General features: G+C 43.6%; 1 protein-coding gene across 3 annotated transcripts in view; it reads left to right on the top strand.

Annotated features, from left to right (window-relative positions):
- Positions 1–18,772, top strand: part of GANAB (glucosidase II alpha subunit) — a 76,153-nt gene extending 57,381 nt beyond the window's left edge. For all 3 annotated transcript variants that reach the window (XM_085895873.1, XM_085895871.1, XM_085895872.1), the window contains 9 exons: positions 1,479–1,580; positions 3,160–3,403; positions 3,667–3,731; positions 8,047–8,123; positions 8,897–8,971; positions 9,086–9,199; positions 9,341–9,453; positions 9,703–9,812; positions 15,993–18,772. In XM_085895873.1, coding sequence (XP_085751999.1) covers positions 1,479–1,580; positions 3,160–3,403; positions 3,667–3,731; positions 8,047–8,123; positions 8,897–8,971; positions 9,086–9,199; positions 9,341–9,453; positions 9,703–9,812; positions 15,993–16,102 — 1,010 coding nt within the window. In that variant the 3' untranslated portion in view covers positions 16,103–18,772. The remainder of the gene's footprint in view (positions 1–1,478; positions 1,581–3,159; positions 3,404–3,666; positions 3,732–8,046; positions 8,124–8,896; positions 8,972–9,085; positions 9,200–9,340; positions 9,454–9,702; positions 9,813–15,992) is intronic.
- Positions 18,773–20,263: the final 1,491 nt, after the last annotated feature.

The raw sequence follows: 20,263 nt of genomic DNA, 5'->3' as shown, positions 1-20,263 counted from the left end.
AACAAAAAGAGATGAGAGAGAAAAAATTTACTTCCTGATTTGGAGCATACCAGCACTCTGATGTTCCCGAAATTTATACACCGTCTAATATGAAAACGATCATAACTTGGGCCATTGTGTTTATCTATAAATGCGCATAAGAAATCGACAAATTATTAGAATACACGAAGTCATCACTCTCCGGAAGCCCGTACGTTGTAACCCGTAATGGGGAACGTGGCTGTGCTTCCCTTCCCCATCGGCCACGCCCACGCAACAATGTGTCTTCCCATTGGTTTGGTAAATAAATGGCCATAACTTGGGAAGCACTTGTCCGATTAATATCAAACCTTGAAAAGGCACATCCTCAGGTCCCCAGCAATATACCTGGCAAGTTTCAATTAGATCGGACCAGAGGTTGTCGAGAAACAGCGGTCACAGACACACACACAGAGATTGCTGGAATTATAGATAGATGATCTCACTGACTGGAAAATACTCTTTATCTCTTTGCTGATGACTCCATTCTCTGCCGTGACATCTCTCATCCTTCTGACAGACAGGCAGCAGCCTCTTCCCTCTCTTCAGACCTTGACAAAATCACAAACTGGTCAAACACAATTTTGCTTATTGTATCCATATTGTGCAGTGTCCAACCTTTGCGTTCTTCCTTACCCCTCATTGTTACCTGCATCCCTTGTTTGTTGGTTCATGGTGTCTACTCCATCTACTTTCTATCTCCACCCTGCTGTTGGTTCCCCCCCCCCCTTTATTCTGCTGTTCCCTTTGTTATATTGTGCCATGATTTGTTCTGCGTCATCGCTCTTCCACGAGCCCAGACCATGTAACAAAAATAATAACAATAAAAAGAGCAATCAGAGATTGCAGCCCCTCACCCAGGACTTGTTTTGTGTGGTTTGTTGTGTGGTGTTTGTGTCGTTTTGTGTGGTGTATTGTGTGGCATTTGTGTACGAATGTGTCACATAATAAGAGACTTAATTAGAACTGCCACTTTATAACTGCTGGCAGTGATTGAAATGTCTGCAGTATTTGATAATTTTGAGTCAAATGAAATACATTTTATCTAGATGGGATACCAAGTTTTATTTACATTTGACAAAAGGTAAAGAGCTAGTTATGAGAATTCCATGATTGGTTAATTTTTAATTAAAATGGCCTTGAAATTGCCCTTCAAGGTCAAATGCTGAGATGGAATCTCATTCAAAACCTTAGGTCATTTCGAAGACATTTAAAGGGGATACAAACTTGTCACAAAAAAATGCCGTGATAAATATATTTCAGGATTTTGGCCAGCCGACTCTAGCACGAACCCCAACCCAAGCCGTCCACGAACATCTTGTCTATCGATAAGGCCAGGGTCCCTCCCGCTATTTTACCCAGTGGAATTGTTTGTGACCTTTTTTGGGCAATCATAGCCATGGATTATCCACTGTACATGAAATGTCTCTTGCTTTGACTTCATGTATCGGATGTTGTAGGGGCAGTGTGGACGGGTGACAATTTGGGAGAGTGGAGCCATCTCAAAGCGTCCATCTCGATGGTCCTCAGCCTCAATCTCTGTGGACTCTCCTTCAGTGGAGGTAAGCCTCAACACTTGCAAACATTTGTGGGAGATCACTTATCTTCTAATCTGGGCACTGAATGCCAAAAATAATTTTGCGTCATTGTCGTCATCATCCTCATCCTCCGGAGATATACTCAACAAAGGCCTCCCTTCAACGAAGTCGGTCTTTGCTCGCTTCAGCTATTTCATTAAAGTAGAGTTCTTGTTCTTTGATGTTGTCTCTTCCAAATGGTTCAGCTTATTTAGAATCTTGTTATTCATAATAGTACAGAGGACTTGAGCTGACAGGATGGCCGAGACGTATGCACTCTCACCTTTAACCTAGCTGTCGAAGCTCGGTTAAAATGTCGGCCCAGCTATAAACTGTCATCCTGGTCTTTCACAGGTAGGGTTATTCATCAATGTGTGTGCCGTTCTTCGGATGAATTTTAAAACGGGCGTCCCATCTGTCAGCATTAGTTAGACGTTAAAGACCCCATGGTGCCTTTCGCGAAGAGCATGTGTATTATAACCGGCACCATGAACAAATTACAAATTCCTGCCCGTACTACTGCTGGGAGAGGGATGGCAAACTCCCCAACACAACAGGCGAAGAAACCGCGACAGCAGAATCAACGCCCTGTAACAGAGAGTATGGTACATCGGATAGGACGGAGGACTCGTGAAGATGACTACTTTCACAAATTTGAAAATGTGACTTTTTATGTACCATGCTTGTCAAGTCGAATTGAGGCCAAATTTGAGGAAAAAGATATAAAAGGATAAAAGGTGTTTTTCAAAATTGAGTTGCTGAATATAACACTTCCCACCCAACCAATCAGAGTAAATTGCCACACCTTGAATATACCTTTTGAATGCAGTACTCATTCATCTTTATGCCAAACACCTTGAGCTCTGTGACATCGGTGCTTTATGGGACGTTAGTTTTATAGATAAGGTCTTTCTCGAAGGCTTGCGAACCAGATTACGTGCTTGGACCTGTACCTCGTGTGAACAAATCGGTGACGAGTAAGATTGGTGACATCATTGCTGTCCCGGTCGCATGTGTGGGTGGAAGAAGTGCGAAGGTAAACGAAGCAAAGCTTTTAATGATGATGAAGAGCAGTTGAAAAGCATCGTTTTTTTTTTTTTTTTTTTTTTCACCAAAATATGAGAAGATTTGAGAGGCCTTTCTGTTATGGTCACACCACTTGACTGGAGGACTTTGTTAATATCCATAATTCATTCAACTGGACAAATAATTATTTTAGTTTGTCTACTGCAGGTTTGTTGCTTTAAAGAAAGAAAAAAAAAAACTAATGTTGTGGGACCAATGGCCCATGGAAAAAATTCATTGATCTTCACAATAATCGATTGTAATGGTACTTTTGGTGTTGTTTTGGAATGAATTTGTGTACTCAATAGAAGAAGGTAAAAATTTGAACCATAAATGAACGTACAAATGGTACAAACTTGGGCTCTTTCCACAAATGACCTTTTTATTGCCTGGAGATAAGATTGTGCATAGGCTGGAACTTAATGTATGGCTCATCGGATGTGTGTGCTATCTGTTGCTGATGATCACGGCCTTGGATGTCTGCTTGTTCCCCGGACAGCCGACATTGGAGGTTTCTTTAAGAATCCATCGACTGAGCTGCTTGTGCGTTGGTACCAAGCCGGAGCCTACCAGCCGTTGTTTCGTGCGCACGCGCATATAGACACCGCTCGTCGTGAGCCCTGGATTTTTGGCTCGGACACGACCGCCCTAGTGCGGACGGCACTGCGTGAGCGCTATGCATTGTTGCCCTACTGGTACACCGTCTTCTACTGGGCCTACCGTTCAGGAATGCCTGTGATGAGGTGAGGGACCATCTTTGTAGTCGCACAATTTGGTTGTGGTTGTTGAAGATTCATGCTTCTGAATGCTTTTCCAATGCTAAGTTGGGATGCTGCTCAAGTTATTTTTGTAAATATTTGGTGTTATGTCTGGATCTACTGCAGTAAAGTTCAAATTGTCATTCTCCAGCAATTGTTCCATGCTTGGCAGTTTTCTATATGATGCATGTGTCATGTCATTGCTTACCTTCTCCATCCCCCCTTCCCCACCCATCCCCCTACCCTAGGGCACTGTGGATCGAGTTCCCAAAGGAAGAACAGACATTTATGATTGAAGATGAATACATGATTGGTATTATTATACAATTATAGCTGCTACTAGAGTTAGCAAAGAACGGAGAAGGTGTAAGAAATAGTTAACGCAGCAAAAGCTCATCTTACTGACATCACACTTCCACTACTGAGTCGCTAAATTGCCAATGTAACTTCACGGTCTCCTTATGTTTTATTTTTATTTTTTAAGGGTCATGGAGGAACTTCAACTTGTTTGGCATGTACGACGATGACATTAGGAAACGTTAATGTACCTTTACTTGAATAATGAGGACATTGGTCGACATTGAACAAATATGACATTGAACCTGGGATCCCAGTGCACCATGTCTGCTTTTCAACACAGATTTTAACAACACTTGGTAAACCATGAAAGAGTGGCCGCTGCTGTGTTTGTGGATCATTACTGCAGAGCACAAAGTTGTTAAAGTTTATCAAAATGGAGAACTCGCAAAGGCCAAAAAAAAAATAAAAATAAACCAATGTCACCCGCAGGGTGACCCGTATCTTGCCAAAAGATGACCACGTGTGACTTCTTTAAGGTCACACTGAGGTGAACAGAGCTGCTATCCACCAGGAGCGACTCCTTGAGGAATATCTGCCTACGAGAGATTCTGATGAGAATCGTTCTGCCGATTCTCATCTGCCGATGAGAATCGTTCTACAGAGTAACCATGAAAAATATGCGTTTGCCTCATAACGTCACCAAATGACGTCATAATGTCTCAAGCTTGACATATCTAGAAAGCACTCATCGAGGTGTTCAATTTGAGGTACTACACGATATGGTTCCTAAAACTTGAAAATTTGACCTTGGGGTCAAATATGTTTGACCTTAGGCGCTAACCATGAAGGTCAAGGTCAATCGCCACCAGAAATTTATCAGCTGAGCGCCAGACCATGAATTATATTCCCATGAAGTTTGAAGACGATCCGATCAAAATTACTCAAAAAATAAGGGTTTCGTCGACTCCCCTGATTTGCGACAGTGACCTTGACCTTTGACCTTGACCTTCAAGATTTAATGTGCTGAAAGGGACCTCTATAGGCCTCTGATATGGGAAGTTACAAAAATTTCCAATGATAACTGTGCTCTGCAGAATTTTTTATACGTGATTACAGACAAACAAAAAAAAACATGCAAGCTGACTAACATATCTTGCAAAAGCTTCGTTTTGGCAAGATAAAAAAAAAAATACTACTTCATCAGACTCTCAATGGAAGGAAGGAGGAGGCCCTTTTTATTTATTTATTTGTTTATTTTCAAAATGGCCACCAGCTTTTAGTACCTGACATGCCAGTTTTTACCTCCCTACCCCCCAAATAAAATAAAATTATACGAGTCATGTACCAGACATGTCAGTTTTCTACCACCAAACAAATATGGACTTGGGTCATATACCTGGCACATCACGTACACACTCAATAAGCCTATTAAAAATACAAGCTACAGTTCTAAACAAAGATATAACAAGAAAAATAGCAATCAGAGATTGCAGATCCTCACCAGGACGTATTTTGTGTGGTGTATTTTATGTGGCATTTGTGTACTGGTGTGTTACGTAATTAATAAGAGACGTAATTAGAACTGACACTATAACTATTGGCAGTGATGACCGGGTACCAAGACGTCCTGCTTTGATGCAACCCCTCTTCGCTCGGACACCTGACCCTGACCCGTGACGTTTTTTAAAATTATTATTCAATTGAATTCAAGATGGGATTAAAATCAATTCAATTCAAATCAAATTGATGACTTTGATGTTGTCTCTTCCAGGGTGATTGAGCAGTGAGATGAGGAACGCTATTAAGGAGAAGCAAAAGGCATTTATTAGGTTTAAAATATCATGACTCGAGTTAGATTTATATCACTATCAGAGTAAACATAGGCAAGTTAAGAAAATAACTCAGCAAGCCAAAAGAGAGTATGAGAAGGACATGGCTAAGAATATTAAACATAATAGCAAGGCTTTCTTTAAGTATATAAGGGGAAAAGAACAGGTTAGGACCAGTGTGAGCCCATTGAGGAATAGCACCGGGAGAGTGGTTTGTGAGGAAAGTGAGATGGCAGGCTTATTAAACAGGTATTTTTTCTTCAACTTTTATAAAAGAACAGTCAGGAGAATTGCCAACATCTGAGAGTATCTATCAAGGAAGCGAGGAAGGACTTTTACAGAAGATCCAGGTTGGAGTGGAGGAAGTAAAGGAACAGCTCGGTAATCTAAGAGAAGATAAGGCTCCAGGTCCAGATAATATGCAATTGAGAGTACTGAGGGAAGTGGCTGAGCAGGTAAGCGAGATGTTAACGGATATTTTCAATAGTTCACTGGAGTCAAGACAGGTACTGAAGGATTGTAGAGTAGCAAATGTAACACCATTATTTAAGAAAGGATCCAGAGAAGAATTGGGAAACTACAGACCTGTTAGTTTGACTTCAGTTGTGGGGAAGGTGTTGGAGATGTTAATTAAGGACCAGATGAGGAAGCATTTAAACAAATGCAAACTCATTAAAGGTAGTTCCTGTTTAACAATTATTTTAGAATTCTATGAGGCAGTGTCTGATTGGGTGGATGATGGAAAGGCAGTGGACATAGTATATCTCGACTTTAAGAAGGCATTTGATAAGGTACCACATCGGAGGTTGTTAGCGAAGTGAGGGCTTGTGGAGTGGCTGGTCAGGTTGCTAATTGGATTGCAAACTGGCTTAGTGGTAGAAAGCAAAGAGTGGCTGTGAGTGGGAGGATGTAAGTCGTGGGGTACCACAGGGATCAGCACTCAAACCATTACGATTCATTATTTGGATAATGGGGTGAAGAATAAGCTCTCCAAACTGGAAAATGACACTTGGAGGTCAAGTGGATTGCAGAGGGGGTGGTGATCAGATTCAGGAAAGTATTGATACTTGTATAGATTGGGAAAAAGATTGGCAGATGGAATTTATCCTGAGCAAGTGTAAGGTGTTGGGGATGGGAAATAACAATGAAAATAGAGATTACAGCGTTCTTCATATGCAATGATGACATCATAACGAAGGCACCTATGACATCATAAAAATATCACTCATTCCCCGTGAGGAGTACTTGTTATGTGCCAAGTTGCAATTTTTTCTTTGGTGCGCTTTCAGAGATAGAGGTCCAAAGTTTTTCCATTTTTCCAACATGGCTGCCACACCGCATGACCCATTACATCATAATTATTATTATAACATTCTACATGAGTAATTGCACCAATGGTGAAAATTTTGTCTCAATCCGACAAGTGGTTGCGGAGAAAAACACGAAAGTTTTGTGCGGACAAACAGACAAACGGACCCAAATGCAATACCCTCTCCTTCGGTGAGGGTAATAAATGTGTGGAGAAACACAAATACAAAAACAAACAAACATACATTTCGTGCATATTAAAATTATTGGCTCTGCCATCTTTCGATATAGATCGACAGTAAACATTGACTACACAGATTTACATTTGTGGGATGTGGACTCACCAGCGCTCCCTGATCCAACTCGGTAGAAGCTCACTAAGCCTATTCTCATGTCAAAAAGAAGTGATAAAAACTCAGCATTGACATGGAGAAAATGATCGATTCAAAGAATGGTGTCAGGGTCGAACACGAAGATATGGATTTTTTAAGTGGTGCAAACCGCTTCAATATACCGTTTGTCCTTCCTTCCATCTGTCCGTGAAAAATGAAGCAGAAGAAGAAGAAACTTTCTAACCCACTGTGTTTCATTCCTTTCCAGTTTGTTGTTTAGTTTTTCTTATGTTCTTGTTTAGTTTGGTGTTTATTGTTTAGCCTGTTGGGGAAGTAACTGTCAGTCCTCCATGGGCCTACTTTTTAAACGGTGCAGCAGTTTCACTGCACCGCTACCTTCGGTCTCGGGTGGGTTTTTTTTTTTTTCTTTTTCCCTCGTGATGTTTGACAAAATAACAAATGATAATATAAAAAGGAGGCGGCTTCAAGAAAGGAAGTGGGCGGGGACGATCAATTGGTATTTTAAAAAAATTCGCCTAACATTCCGAATTAGCGATCTTTTCTCCTCGCTAAATGACTCGAAGGACGTTTAAACCCCAGTGCCATTTGATAGTGACGTAATGGAGCACATATGATAACCATTTCACTCAAAAAGTGCCACTGGGCCAATATTTTTACCATTCCTCTTTGATTGGGTTCAGGACGGTACATGGTTCGATGCTGACACGATGGTAGCGACTTAGAATGAACTTGCTTTTGCAAGTCACGAATTTAGATTACCTTTTGAATTACCTCGAGAGAACTCGACGGTGAAACAATTTAATTTATCTGAGCATGTTATTCTAATTTGTTTTAACAGGAAATGCTCTTCTTGTTCACCCTGTAACGGAGGCTGCTTCACGAGGAGTAAATGTATATCTGCCAGGAGCACACGAGGTGAGGTCGAGTATTTGTTTTCCCCGACTGATTTGGGTGCTTCTTTGTGAGAGGGCTGTCGTGAAAGTTTTCCGGATCTTTGAAAAGTATTAAATACCCGCTTCAAAATGAGAATTATATTTTTTGATGCAAAATGTTATTTTCTGCAGTTTCCCCCCAATCCCACTGCCCCCCTACTCCACCCAACCCCTCACCCAACTGATTTAAGGCTCATGGATGAGCTTGTACAAATGTCATACACAGGAAAAGGACATGAAATAATGTATTTAAAGTTAATTATGAGGTCATTAGTAGACTGGGGACAAATCAATGTAGTTGATGATACTTGAAGCAGCATTTAAAGCAACATGAGCCAGGTGCTCAAATGGGAAAACCCAAATGATGAACTTCCATTGAGAATCAAACGGACTTCACCATATGATTCGATTTCCCACAGGGCAGAGTCATGGTGGATGGTGGTTTACATGTGCATAACGAGGAATAACCACAAGGAAATTGGATGCGGGAGGAGGCCATTCGGCCCATCATGCCTGCTCTGCTCCACACCAATGCCAGATTTAATAAATCTGTCAAAATAATTTAATTTCATTAGGAGGATGGATGGGAGGAGTGGGGGTGGCAATAGTGTGGCAGGCTCAGGGATATCACAATTGTGTCAAAAATAAACATCAATGCATCCTCTACAAGTGATCCATCAAGGAACCGATGTTTCCTCGTAATCATGCCAGACTGCCGTACACGGTGAAACGCGCCTGTTTGCTTGTCATCACCAGGTTTGGTATGATGTACACACCCAAAAGAAGTACTCTGGTGGCCAGGAGATCTACTACCCTGTGAAGCTGAGCACTGTATGTAAAAAGAGTCAGTTTTGCCTGATTTATATTGCATCAAAAAGGTGGGATGGGCGATATCCATTATTACTAGTAGCATCTTTTTAACTTGCGGTCGTTATTGTGGGCCAGATTCCTGTGTTCCAGCGAGGAGGAACAATCATCCCTCGCAAGGATCGCCCACGCCGCTCTTCGGCCTGCATGTCTGCTGATCCCTACACACTGTACATCGCACTGGATGACCAGGTGAGCCACCTTGCTTGCTTTTGACAATCAAAAATTCCGTCTGGAAAAGGTATTCCTCAGAGCAATGGATTGAGAAAAATGATGGCAGAGATGGGAATCAATTATAGGGGTTGTTAATGATGGAATCAACATCTTTTGCAGAAATCTGCTGAAGGAGAGCTCTACATGGATGATGAACATTCTTTCAACTTTGAGAAACAAAACGAGTACCAGCTCAGGCACTTCCTGTTTAAGGGTGGCACTTTGAAAGCCAGGTTGAGCACACCCTCTGTTATAAACAACCTGCAAAAAGCTGATGAGAGCTTTCGGTTGTACATTTGCTGATGTCATCACTGTTGTCTTGTAGTTGTAGATCTGAGAACATGTTTAAAATATGTATTTCTTCATTCACTGTTCAATGCTTTTGGATCTTGAAATGTATGTGAATCATTTTTTTCCCATTTAAGATTGTTTTATCCTTCTCTTCTTTCCGGTGTGGTTCTTCGTGAATTTCCCCCTCACAGTGTGAGCTCGCACATACCACCTGGCAAGTACTCCTCTACTGAGTGGCTGGAGCGGATTGTGATTGTAGGCATTGCTCAGCCAATGATGTCGGTCTTGCTGAAACAGCCTGGTAGGTGAAGGGCTTCTGAAACTTGGCCTTCTGTAGGAGAACAAATAGAAGTGAGAATAGTATAATTGAAACACTTCACAAAGTGCTCAACTTTTTGCTGCCTGGCTTCCCCCCTCCCAATCCTGGCCTGATTTGGTTGAGTCCACATTTACATTCATCTTATTTTCATCATAAAATTATTAATGTTTTAAAAAAAAAAAATTTTGGTTTGTGTGCAATGCAACAGCCCAGAGACAAAGTAACTTCCTCATGTTGGAATCACCATAATGGCTTCAACAGTTATTGAGTTAGGTTGGGCTACAATTTAACATTGTTTTAGAGGGGAAGCAGAAGAAGCACAAATTGATCATTTTGAGATGTATTCTGGTATCTTTTTTTTATTATTGTTTTTTTTAAGTCTTGGTAGTTTAGAAAATGCTCGAATAAAAGGTATGGCTTTTAAATGCTTATGACTGCACTCTATAGTAGTTTATGAGCATATCATTGTGTACACATTTGAATGGGCGGCCATTTTATTTCCCAAATCATCACATGTTATCATTTCCCGTATTTTCTTGCATACGAATGGAACTCCAAGGTCCTGCATGAATGAAAATTGGGTGCTTGGGTTAATTTATACACTCCTTTTGAAGATAATTTAGTTGCTCATCATTTTAAACTAAAATTAGCCTTACGAAGATGATGGCGTGCCATGTTTGTCAACCCTCTATCAGCTCGCAAGAGTCTCAAGCTGCCATTTCTTTGGGGGGGGGGCTCCTCAACAAAGCCTTGATTTGGAACAGGCCGCAACAATTTCTTAACAATAGCTTGTTTGTTTTTTCACTTTCCTCACTTAGATTATCGAATGCCTGATCATCATACCTATGAATCGCTGGATCACATTGCAATGCTTATAAATGCCCAGAGACGCTAGCGTTCGTGGCTTTATTTCATTTCCACACTTGCCATAACCTCTAGAATCTCTTACACTGAGCCGATTTGCAAAATGAAGCTCCAGAATTGAACTTCAGAATTGGAAAGGCAGTGAACATAGTATATCTAGACTTTAAGAAGGCATTTGATAAGGTACCACATCGGAGGTTGTTAGCCAAAGTGAGGGCTTGTGGATTGGCTGGTCAGGTAGCTAATTGGATTGCAAACTGGCTTAGTGGTAGGAAGCAGAGTGGCTGTGAGTGGGAGGATGTCTTGCTGGGAGGATGTAAGTAGCGGGGTACCTCACGGATCAGTAGTCGGACCATGACTATTCATTATTTACATCAATGATTTGGATAATGGGGTGAGGAGTAAGCTTTCCAAATTTTCAGATGACACAAAGCTTAGAGGTAAGGTGGATAGCAGAGGGGGTGGTGAACAGATTCAGGAAAGTATTGATACTTGGATAGATTGGGCAAAAGATTGGCAGATGGAATTTAACCTGAGCAAGTGAAAGGTGTTGGGGATGGGAAAGAACAATGAAAATAGAGATTACAGGAAGCAAGGGATAATTTTGGAGTGTGTTACACAGAAGGATCTGGGGGGTGGTAGTAGATAAGCAGACAGCACAGTGCCAGGAAACTATGGGTAAAGAAAATAGGGTTTCAGGTTGTTTTCGGAGGGGATCATTTATAAATCAAAAGAGGTGGTGTTAACATTGTACAGGAATTTAGTGAGGGCCACATCTAGAAAATTGTGCGCAGTACGTTCTGGTCACCACAGTTCCAGAAGCATATAGATGCCATAGAGAGGGTTCAGCGCAGGGCTATTAGATTGATTCTGGGCCTAGCTAGACTCAGCTATGAGGAGCGGCTGAAGGAGACAAGGCTTTATACATGAGAAAGGAGGCGTTTAAGAGGAGATATGATGGAGATGTTTTAGATAATGAAAAGTACACATAAAATAAGTGCAGATGAATTATTCAACAGAGTAGACAGTGATAGAACCAGGGACCATAGCCGGAGAGTAAAGAAGAGGAGAGTTAAGACAGTAGTAATGCAGGGGATTTTCACTCGGAGAGTAGTCAATGCATGGAATGGTTCCCTGGAAAGGTCATGGCAGCAGAAAAAGTAGATAAGTTTATATTAGAATTAGATAGGTACCTGGAAGTTCTGAAGGTAGAGGGGTATAGGGATGTTGATAAGACTTTTCGGTAGTTTCAGCATTGATTGGTGATTGTGTGTATGTGTATGGAGTGCTGTTGGTGGGGGTCTTGTCAAGGGGGGTTGTGTGATGTTGTGTGTTTTTAACCAAGCCCATGCCCCCTCCCCTGAGGAGAAGAAAAGAATGGGGGGGAAAAAAATACAAAAACGACAAAAAACAAACAATTTTTTTATTTCATTAATTAAAAACTTTTTTTTGCATTTTCTTCCTTGGATCTTGTGTAGATAAATTAGTATGGTGCTAGTGCAGGCATGATGGCTGAATGGCCTCCACTTGTGTTAGATTTCCTTGTAAAACTTGGTAGCAGTTCCCTCTCCTAAAAAAGTGTCGATTAGTCCAATTCGGACATAGTTTGACATTTCGGGCATCCGTGAGGTGTTTAATATGACGGATCGGCGATTGCTAATAGCTTGCCAAGCCAGCCGTTCCATGTCAACCGTTTCTTTGGAGTGCTTCCTTTAGTGCTGAAGCTACTTGGTGAGTGCTCTACAATATTCACACTGTCACTGAATACTGTATATCGATCGACTTGAACGAAGTTCAGGGGCTACTCGTCTGCATTTGTTCCCACATTGTTCTGTAGTGCTTCGGACGGTGGCTGGCTCGCTGAAAATGTGCAATTATATGTTGCATCACGTTTCCCCTTTTTGTGCAACGATCTTTCATTATAAGACCCATCATTTTGGCATAGATAAATACGAATAAAATAATTAAATGTCTCGTTTTTAAAAGGTTCTTCAACGATGTCATTGGAGTGCTTGGTTAAGCCACTTGGTGAGCGCTCTTCAAGCTCAATGGCGATATCGCTGTTCAATACCGGAGAGTTAGGAAGGTAAATAAATTAGATGATTACAATGAGTAAAAAAATGTTTTCAGTTGTTACAAAGCAATGAAGTGCCACATCACGGCAGGATAGCCGAGAGTTGCGCACGTTTGCTCTAAGCTGATTAGCCTGAGTTTGAATCCCAACCCAGCTATAAACTGTCATCCCGGTGTTTCACAGGCAGGGTGATTCATCAATGTGTGTGCCGTCTCTCTGATGGACGTTAACCCGCCCCCCCTTCCCCCTCTTCTCTCTCTCTCTCTCTCTCTCTCTCTCTCTCTCTCTCTCTCTCTCTCTCTCTCTCTCTCTCTCTCTCTCTCTCTCTCTCTCTCTCTCTCTCTCTCTCTCTCTCTCTCCCCCCTGAACCCACCCCTCTCCCCCCCTTTGCTCTCACCTCCCTCTCTCTCCGTCACCTACCCCTCTCCCTCACTCTCCTACCCCTGTTCCTGTTCCCCCATGCCTCCCCCTCTGTTGAGACTTTAGCATGTACGAATCAGATTCAGAGCGAGTCTGCCAGAGGGGTGCAAAGGTCGCTGCATGTGTGAGCATGCTTGCATGCAGGCAGGCCTTTGCCAGGCAGATAGCGTGGGTTTCAAATGCTTCTGCCTGGTTTTATATAGAACCCTCTGGTTAAAAAGAAAGTATTGTGGTTTGGGCTCGTTTATCGCAATTCCCTTCTCCTTGCACTGCCTTCCCTTCTCCTTGCACTGCCTTCCCTTCTCCTTGCACTGCCTTCCCTTCTCCCTGCACTGCCTTCTCTTCTCCCTGCACTGCCTTCCCTTCTCCCTGCACTGCCTTCCCTTCTCCCTGCACTGCCTTCCCTTCTCCTTGCACTGCCTTCCCTTCTCCTTGCACTGCCTTCCCTTCTCCTTGCACTGCCTTCCCTTCTCCTTGCACTGCCTTCCCTTCTCCTTGCACTGCCTTTCCTTCTCCTTGCACTGCCTTCCCTTCTCCTTGCATTGCCTTTCCTTCTCCTTGCACTGCCTTTCCTTCTCCTTGCACTGCCTTCCCTTCTCCTTGCACTGCCTTCCCTTCTTCTTGCACTGCCTTCCCTTCTCCCTGCACTGCCTTCCCTTCTCCTTGCACTGCCTTCCCTTCTCCTTGCACTGCCTTCCCTTCTCCTTGCACTGCCTTCCCTTCTCCTTGCACTGCCTTCCCTTCTCCTTGCACTGCCTTCCCTTCTCCTTGCACTGCCTTCCCTTCTCCTTGCACTGCCTTCCCTTCTCCTTGCACTGCCTTTCCTTCTCCTTGCACTGCCTTCCCTTCTCCTTGCATTGCCTTTCCTTCTCCTTGCACTGCCTTTCCTTCTCCTTGCACTGCCTTCCCTTCTCCTTGCAATGCCTTCCCTTCCCTTGCCCTCACGCTGCCTTCCTTTCCCATCACATTGCCTTCCTTCCACCTTCCCTCACACTTCTCCCCCTCCTCTTTCCCCTATTCTCCTCACTCCCACCCCTTCCTGGAGTGCATAGCGACATTTGGTGAGGCGTCGATCTTCCCACCCCCCCTTCATAGCTCCCCCTTTCCTCACCCCTCCTAACTCCACAACCTCTCCTCCCTCCTTTCTCTCTCCCTCTCCTCCCTCCCTCCTCTTTCCCTTCCTCTTAATATTCCTGTCAGTGAAGCGACGGCTTGTATTTGCTCGTGAAGCGTAACATATTCTCTTTGCTCACTCCCCCTCCTCCTGTCACCTTTTCCACTTTCTTCCTCCCCCTCCCCCTAACTCTCTTCCTCCCCCTCCCCTCACTCTCTCTCTCTCTGTCTGTCCCCACTCCCCCTCCCTCCCCCTCTTGTCCCCACCCTCTCCCCTCTCTCCCCCAACCCTTTCCCTTTCCCCCACCCCTTTCCCTCTCCCCCACCCCTTTCCCTCTCCCCCACCCGTTTCCCTCTCAGGTCAGGTCAGGTATGGGAGCATGTGCCAGAACAGCGCGTCGCTGCGTCCACTTTCCGCCGGTACTCCAGGGGCCTCCGTCTGGCCATCCCCCAGGCAGATGCCAGGCCCATCCCCATCTCCTTGAGATGATGGTCAACCTGCTGCAACCACGAGGCACGTGGTCGGCCCACTGGCCTCCTCCACTCATGAGACTCCCTCGCTGAGAGAATCTGGTGAGCAGGATCAGCGTCAGGAAAACGAGCCACATGTCCATACAGCCGCAACTGACGCTCACGGACTATGCAGGTAACAAATCTCATCCGAGTCTCTCTCAGCAACCGCTCGTTGGACACAAAATCCGACCAGCGATAGCCAAGGATTCTCCGAAGAGACCTGGTACCAAAGGAATTAAGTCTCTGTCTCAGATCCTTGGTCAGAGTCCAAGTCTTGCACCCATAGAGCAAGACTGGAAGTACCAAGGACCTGAAGACTCGGACTTTCGTCCTCCCGCACAGGTACCGGCAGCGCCACACCCCATGATCCAGTGAATCCATGACTCCCCAGGCCCGACCCAGACGTCTATTGACCTCTGACTCGCAGCCAGCAGAGACATGAATATCACTGCCAAGGTAAGTGAATCTCTCCACGACCTCAACATCCTCACCACAAACAGACACAGACAGGACAGCAGCATCCAAGATGTCACCAAATGCCTGGATCTTAGTTTTGACCCAAGAAACCCGTAATCCCAACGGCTCCGACTCCTCATTCAGCACCTCGAGGGCCCCCAAGAGGATGTCTAAAGTCTCCGCAAAGATGACTGCATCATCTGCAAAATCAAGGTCCGAGATCTTGACATTGCCAAACGATGCACCGCAACTTGATCTTTCCGACATCCTCCCTAAAATCCAGTCCATACAAGTGCTGAAAAGGGTGGGGGCAAGTACACATCCCTGACGAACTCCAGTAACAACTGGAAATAAGTCAGAGATGGTACCACCACACTTCACAGCACTCTCAGTACCAGAGTAGAGTTCAGACATCAGATCGATCAGTTTTGGTGGCACCCCACGAAGACCAAGAATCCTCCGGAGGACATCCCGATTCACTGAATCGAACACTTTACAGAGATCAACATAGGCTGCAAGCAGCCCCTGCCGAAACTCTCTCCCTCTCCCCCACCCCTCTCCCTTTCTATCTTCCCCCTCTTTCCCTCTCCCCCCCCCCCTTCTCAATATTCCCATCGGCAAAGCAATGGGTTGTATTTGCTGGTATGTAATATGCCTCTCTTTAGACATGTTGTCTCTACATTGTTAATTCTCTGACCGTCCCTGTTCCTTTTGATTTGTAGGAAGCCAAGATGCACCTCTGGCATACGAATACACACCTGAACTCTCCAGTTTGATTGTGCGTCGACCTGGAGTAAGACTTACAGCAGAGTGGACCATTGTTATTCGATGAGCAGCCATGCGTGTTTGTGGGGGAAGAAATGGTCGGGGGTATTTGGGTGGTGGAGATTATCTCCAACATCTGGACAGTGAAAGAGTTATTGTGGACATTTGGTCGATAATGACAACGTTGATCAATGATGAACAAGTCAGAATTTCAAGTCATTGGAGAGCATTGTGAGAATCTGACATGTGAGCAATCTCACCCAGCCATTTTTATACATCCCTTGGTTCAATAGTTTCATGTTCATGTGATTTGTTTCCTTCACTTAAGACTAGTGTTTTTTTTTGTTTGTTTTTTTGTTTTGTTGAACCCCTTTTAACCATTGTGATTGTGGCCTTAACGTGCTTTACGGGTGTGCTGGGTTGTCGATGAAGGCAAATTGTAAATTACATTTCTTGTTTTCAACCATTATTCTTTATTTACCCCCTCCCCCCACCCCCCACAATCCCCCTGCTACCGACATATTTTATTGTAAATGAAGACTTTTGAGTGTCGCTGTTTAAGTGCTGCTGTGACTTCTTGTATCATCACAAGCTGGGCCTCGTTGAAATATCCAACTTTTTTTTTCCATTTTATTGTTTTAAAATTGCACTTCCTTATGCAAGGGCGTTGATGTGATATCAGTGCAGGCGAGTTGCTGGACTATGTGCGATAAATGTCCGTGCACGAGGTGCCTAGTTTCTCACCTTTACTTTCCTGCTTTTCCATTATTCTCTTGTTTTTTTTCCTTATTCCCTTTACTTTTGTTCAGAGCTTCTCTCTCTCTCTCTCTCTCTCTCTCTCTCTCTCTCTCTCTCTCTCTCTGTCTCTCTGTCTCTCTGTCTCTCTGTCTCTCTGTCTCTCTGTCTCTCTGTCTCTCTGTCTCTCTGTCTCTCTGTCTCTCTGTCTCTCTGTCTCTCTGTCTCTCTGTCTCTCTGTCTCTCTGTCTCTCTGTCTCTCTGTCTCTCTGTCTCTCTGTCTCTGTGTCTCTCTCTCTGTCTCCCTCCTCCTCCCCCCCTCCCCCAATCATGAGATGCTTTACCCATTTCATTGTGGGTTGTTCGTCTTTGTCGTCTTCATTCATTAACCTCTTTGAAACGTTTTTTGGAGTTTGTTCCTTTCTTTTTGTGATGCTGAGTTCATTTCCAGGAATCTATGATGGATACACTTTTCTCTTGATGACCAATTAATTACCGAGGCCCAATCCTTGAATGATGATGATGGAGAAATGCTCATTTGCTCAATTATAATCTTGTTCTTCTGCATTCGTTGTTTTCTTTCTTTCTTTCTTTCTTTTTTTTTTTGTTTCTACTTTTTTCTTAATGTTGAGCAAAAACTTTTCCATGTCTTCTCACATTTCATCCTCGTGTTCTTCCGATTTACCCACTCAAGGTAGGCAAGCACTATTTATCTGTAGGCATGTAAACATGTGCTGCTGCGTGTGTTACTTTCAGTGTTTTTGATAGCTAGGCACAGAAATACTTGAGATCTGTGACATTTCCAACCCCCCACTGGCATTTCTAATTATTCTTATTATTATTATTATTGGTTCCTGTTGTCATTTTCCTTTTCTCCCATTCGTTACCGTAATGATTGTGCAGATGTTTGAATGACTATAGGTTGATAGCTGAGGAAAGAAGAGAGATGAATATAATGTAATAAAGGTTTTAGCTTTCAATGAAACTAAATGGTCTCACAGTCTCACGGTCACCGATTCTCAATTAATGTATTTTCTGATTCGGGCATTCGATTTGGCAATCCTCATTGGTCAGCTATTACTCCCGCTCGTATAATGGTCCTCGGTGGTTTGTGATGCAAAAACTTTTTAAAATTCGACTACCATATACATTTTGGTTTCCACCAATGTTCCAGCTCGATTAAACCACTAGCTTGATTACGGGATCCTGCCATGAAAAATTGTCCCATGAAGCAGTTTACATAAATGGTATTCGTTGTTGTTGTTGTTATTTTTGTTGTCGTTATTATTCTTATTCCAAGTCATTTGTTTTCCTCCCTTATCTGCACAATCCAATCACTACAATGTCTCTGGACAGTTGTTAATAAATGTAATTTTGGTTCCTGAGGCTCTGATCTGCTGGCTTTTTTAATACCCTTCATTTTGGCTCTGGGATGAAGATTAGTTTAGATACTGACACAGTTGTTCCAATGGCATGCTTACAGTTTGGTGAGATGGGTGTCGAGAAAACGTTTCGATTTGTTTCTAAAAAAAAAAAATTCTTCCCCCTCTGCCCCCCCCCCTCGCCACCCTCCACCTGTTGGCCGTGTTTTATGAAAACCGAGAGGACTTGTTTTTGATTTTGTACTGCTGAAGCCTGGTGATTTTTGGTGTGCAAACCAGGCTTGTGAGCAGCACGTGCAGGGATGTGACCATTGATGCCTGGGCTACTTCCCATTGATGTACAAATTGTGATTCTTGGGTGGATATTTGAACATTCGTAGGCATTTTTGTTTTATTTCTCAGTCATGGCTAACATGGCCTTGTGTTTAAAGTGATGATTTGATTGCGGTGAGTGGCAAAAATGGAATTTTGACCAACTCGAATGACTTTTGCGGTAATTCCTTCCTTTTCTAAACTGGTTAATTGAAGTTGGCCTGCCTGCCATCGTTTTGTTGTCCATCAGTAAACTGAAGCATTTTAGTTTATTGCAGTAATTCCAATAAATATTTGTTTCTTGTCCATTTTCTTGGTGCTTATTTTCTTTCCTCTAAACTGAATCATCAGAATAGAAATTCTCAATAGACGTTTGCCTCGAAAATAACGTCTCACCGTCTCACCGCGGTGGTCTTTGTGCCTTCTACCGTCCTTAACCCCCCCCCCCCCCCATATTTCCTCAGGGCGCTCAAGGTCCACCAGCAACACACTTCTGGATAAAACCACGAAAATCATGAATCGCTGCTCACCTTCACTCTTTCATTCATTCCCCCCCCCCACCTTTGGAACAAATTCCCACACACTCTTAAATCCCACTCTTCGCTCCGGGTCTTAAAAACAGCTGTTCACCACCACCTGTTATCTTCCCCCATCCAAAACCACAATCTTTTCTAACCATGCTCATCCACTCAAACCAACCTCGTTCAAATTCCTGCTTTCCTTCCTGAAAGTCCCTGCCGTGTCCATCTTGTTTACCCTGTGTACCCTGCCCCATCCCTCTCCCTTCCACAGATCTCCTCGTGTCTGTGTTCCACACTATTTTTTTCCTTCCCTGTCCCACCCCTCTTGTCTCCTGCTCCCCTTGTACGTAATGTGTGTTAGCTCTCATACGAGCCTTGACATTGTTAACAAAAAAAACAACAAACCTATCCCATGAGTTTGAGAGCGAGTCTAATCTTTCATGCAGGTGTTGTTGAAGAAGGAGAAACAAGGTAAAAGTATAGTGAATGTTTAAAAAAAAAAAAATTGGTCCCTTTGTTTTGATTTTAAGCATTTCTCACTCCTTAAAGTGTGAAATATTTGTTTTGTCAAAATAATGGATAAGATAACGTGGTGTTTTGTATATTTGATCGATGATCGGACACATTTTAAAAGTCAGGAAAGAATGCTCGCAAAGAGTGTTCTTGGATTAACTTGGATTTAGGCCTGGTGTTGGCTTAACGGTTAAGGTGGCTGGTTTAAGATCTTAGGGTCTTGAGTTCAAGCCCCTGTTGTGCTGTTGAATCCACACCAGATAGGGTTGACTCAGCCTGTCATCCTATCTCATGCTATTTTTTTAAAAAACGGGGTCTGAGGGGGTTTATGAGAGTGGAGGGGGTGGGGTTCAGGTCAGGTATGGGAGCATGTGCAAAGCAGTGTGTCACTGCATACACTTTCTGGTGGTACTCCAGGGGCCTCCGTCTGGCCATCCCTCAGGCAGATGCCTGGCCCATCCCCATCTCCTTGAGATGCCGATCAACATTCTGCAACCACGAGGCACGTGGTCGGACCGTTGGCCTCCTCCACTCACTGGGTTCCCTCACGGAGTGAATCTGGAAAGCAGGACCAGTGTCAGCAAAACGAGCCACATGACCATACAGCCGCAGCTGATGCTCACAGATTATACAGGTAACAAAACTCATCCGAGTCTCTCTCAACAACTGCTCGTTCGACACATTGTCTAATCAATGATAGCCAAGGATTCTCCGAAGAGGCCTGGTACCGAAGGAGTAAAGTCTCCATCTCAGATCCCTGGTCAG

Source organism: Eptatretus burgeri, chromosome 9, assembly GCF_056783735.1.
Source record: "Eptatretus burgeri isolate ZD-2024b chromosome 9, Ebu_testis_v1, whole genome shotgun sequence".
NCBI lineage: Eukaryota > Metazoa > Chordata > Myxini > Myxiniformes > Myxinidae > Eptatretus > Eptatretus burgeri.
This window is presented reverse-complemented; position numbering and strand designations above follow the sequence as displayed.